This window comes from Rhinopithecus bieti, unplaced genomic scaffold (genome assembly GCF_001698545.2).
Source record: "Rhinopithecus bieti isolate Rb0 unplaced genomic scaffold, ASM169854v2 scaffold_17302, whole genome shotgun sequence".
Classification (NCBI taxonomy): Eukaryota; Metazoa; Chordata; class Mammalia; order Primates; family Cercopithecidae; genus Rhinopithecus; species Rhinopithecus bieti.
This window is the reverse complement of record NW_016808700.1, coordinates 10,569-14,192: the sequence shown is the minus strand read 5'-3', so window position 1 is coordinate 14,192 and position 3,624 is coordinate 10,569. Positions and strand designations below refer to the sequence as shown.

Below are 3,624 nucleotides of genomic sequence, written 5' to 3'. Positions count from 1 at the left end.
TGAATATTCTTTAGAGAATAGCATGATACTCCCAGCAAGACTATTTTAGAAACAAAAATAATGTTGAATTCATCAACTGACCCTTAAAATGGTCATTTTCAATGAATGTTGGCATGATTTCCGAATGGAAAAGCTTACTGCTATCCAATGCTTGTAGGAGTTTTATTTAGTAGAAGTATGTCAAAATTAACAATTGATTATGCTCTTTATTGAGGTTTGTGTATTATACTCTGTTGCCATGAGTGGATGAAGAAATGTTCAGAAGGCTCAACTAGAGAATACAAGAAACATAGGCAAATTGTTACACCACATGGGTGTGAGAAATGATGAATATTATTTACTCAGATTCCAGAAACATATATCCAAGCTGATCAATTTAGGACACTTCCAACTTAAAAGTCGTGAAATATGCATTCAACTAAAGTGTCATTGTAATTGTGCAAGTTCTCAGTTATCAGGGAAGTTAAAGAGCATGGTGAATGTTTGTAGTATAATGATGTAAATCCTTCTGCTTTCTTGCCTGAAAGACATGCAGGATCATGTGCCACCTGCTTCGACATTGATTCACAGGTGTATGAATTGCTGCTCTGATTTTACATCACATTTCTCCTCATCACTCGGCATATCCATATTGATATAGACATGGTTTTATTTTAGTTTTAGACGTATGACTAATCATACCATGTTTGAAATTGTAAGGGTATATTTCGTGAAGCCTATATTCCTTTTCTTCAGTGTATTTCTAAAGTAGAAAACATCAAATCCTACACTGATATAGGCAGGAGGATACAGCTTGATGCTAACACCTCATGAATGTATGAATAACATTATCTTATGTACATATGAGTGATTATGTGTCCCTTTTGCTTTTTAGTGTCTTCTCAGAAACAACCAGCCTTGAAGGTAATTATACTCTCATTTATATTTTGAACTAGTAACTGTATAGTCTATGAACTATACTTTATGTATTGATTATTTTGTTTCAAATTCCATTCAGGCTACAAGTGACAAGGAAGATTCTGTTTCGAATATAGCCACAGAAATAAAGGATGCACAAATATCTGGGACAGGTAATTTTGCAGTACACATCTAAGGTCATGTTCAATCAAGATAGAAGACAATTTCCCTTCCCCAAATAAATCAGCTTGGGGTTTGTCGAAGGTTCACGTTCTGTTTCAGCACGCCTGAGATTCTTCCTTTGTAATAAGTTCTCAGGTGACCCTTATGCTGCTGGTCTTTGGCCATGATCTGAATACTAAGATTACAGACTTCCCTACTTTGAAACTGGGAAGAAGAACCATTGGAGAGCAGTTTAACACATAACAGGCTCAGGAGACAGCATCATTTTCGTTTAATTCTACAGCATGTTTCCATCAAGAGGAGAAGGAGAAAGAGATGAAGTAATAGATATTATAGACATCAGATCATATTGCTATGAACATAGGCAAAAGTAATCCTAATACCCCAAAAATACTGTAGAATGAGAACTAACCAGACCAGTGATGTAGCAATTATTTTGCTCAAACAAGAGGAATTGTGAGGCAGGAAGTAGGGAAAAGAAGAGGTTATCTATGAAATTTTGGGGTTTCTGCCGAGGAAACGTGAGTGAACTCACTTCAGATACGTTTGGAATATTTGCATAAAAGAATATTTGATTTTGGCAGCTCCAGGAACTACTGGAAGCAGGAAACAGTGCTAGAATTGGAATAAGCCACAGTGACTCCTTACTCCTCTTTGTTACTATTAGGTATCGGAGATACATGTTTTGTTGATTTTACTTATAAAATGAGATAAACTTGAATATGAACACGTTGGCTTCATTGTTCAAGGAGCTAACTCTTGGATAAAATAACTACTCAGTGAAACTTCTTAAGAGAATAGTGTGATATTCCCAACAAGACTATTTTAGTAACAAAAATTATGTAGAATTTGGATTAACTCCTAAAATGGTCATTTTTAATGAATATTGGAGTGATTTCTGGATGTAATTTTTATTAATATCTAATGCTGGTAACAGTGTAACTTTGTAGAAGTATGTCAAAATTGGTAATTCATGATATTTCTATTGAGGCTAATGTATTATTTTTTGTTACCACGAATGTTTGAAGACACTTTCAGAAGGCTAAACTAGCAGATACAAGAAACTTAGTCAAATTATTACACCACATGGGAATGAGAAAAAATGAAATTATCTACTAGGTTTCAACAAACATATATCCAAGCTGATCAATTTAGGACACTTCCACTGAAGAGACATGAAGTGTCATTGTAATTGTGTACCTTCCTAGTTATCGGACAAGTTAAAGAGCATAATGAATGTTCTTAGTATAGTTATGTAAATCCTTCTGATTTCCTGCATGAAAGACATGCGGGATCGTGTACCACCTGCTTTGACATTGATTCTCAGGTGTATGTGTTGCTCCACTGATTTAGGTCACATTTGTCCTCATCACTTGGCATATCCACATTGATATTAACACAGTTTTATTTTAGTTTTAGACATATGACAAATCATACCAAGTTTGCAATTGTAAGGGTATATTTCATGAAGCCTGTGTTCCCTTTTTTCAGTGTATTTCTGTCATGTTCCAGTCCCCAGACACAAAGTAGAAAACATCAGAGCCTACACTAATGCAGGCGGGAGGATACGGCTTGATGCTAACGCTGCATGAATGTATGGATAATTTATCATATTTACATACGAGTGATTATGTATCCCTTTTGCTTTTCAGTGTCTTCTAGGAAACAACCAGCCTTGAAGGTAATTAAATTTTCATTTATGTTTTGAACTAGTAACTGCAGAGTCTATGAAACATACTTTATTAATTATTTTGTTTCAAATTCCGTTCAAGTTACAAGTGACAAGAAAGATTCTGTTTCAAATATAGCCATAGAAATAAAGGATGGACAACAATCTGGGACAGGTAATTCTGCAAATGTTCAGTTCAGATAGAAAAGAACTTCTCTTACTAAATAAATCAGCGTGGGGCTCGTCGAAGCTGCACATTCTGATTCAGCCCGCCTGAGATTCTTCATATGTAATAAGTTCTTGGGTGACGCCGATGCTGCTGGTCTTGGACATGATCTTCGCAGTAAGATTACAGACTTCCACACATTGAAATTGGGAAGAAGAAACATTGGAGAGCAGATCAAGACATAACGGACTCAGGGGGCAGCATAATTTTGCTTTAATTCTACAGTATGTTTTCACCAAGGATGGAAGGAGAAAGAAGTGAAGTATAGATTTTACAGACATCACACCATACTGCTAAAGACAGACAGAAAATTGATCGTAATAACTCACGGACACTAGAATGAGAAGTAACGAGACCACTGATGTAGCAATTAGTTTACCCAAGAAAGAGGGACTCTGAGGCAGGAAGGAGGGAAAAGAAGAAGTTATTTATGTAACTTTGGGATTTCTTTTTTTTTTTTTTTTTTGAGACAGAGTCTCGCTCTATGGCCCAGGCTGGAGTGCAGTGGCCGCATCTCAGCTCACTGCAACTCCGCCTCCCGGGTTTCCGCCATTCTCCTGCCTCAGCCTCCCGAGTAGCTGGGACTACAGGCGCCTGCCACCTCGCCCGGCTAGTTTTTTGTATTTTTTAGTAGAGACGGGGTTTCACC

General features: G+C 36.7%; 1 protein-coding gene across 1 annotated transcript; it reads left to right on the top strand.

Moving 5' to 3' along the window:
• The first annotated feature begins 625 nt into the window (after positions 1-625).
• Positions 626-2,953, top strand: LOC108538760 (ankyrin repeat domain-containing protein 36B-like). The gene is made up of 4 exons (XM_017887034.1): positions 626-903; positions 998-1,070; positions 2,733-2,781; positions 2,860-2,953. Exons 1-4 carry the CDS (start codon positions 853-855, stop codon positions 2,951-2,953), a joined length of 267 nt encoding a protein of 88 aa, XP_017742523.1. The 5' UTR covers positions 626-852.
• The last annotated feature ends 671 nt before the right edge of the window (positions 2,954-3,624 follow it).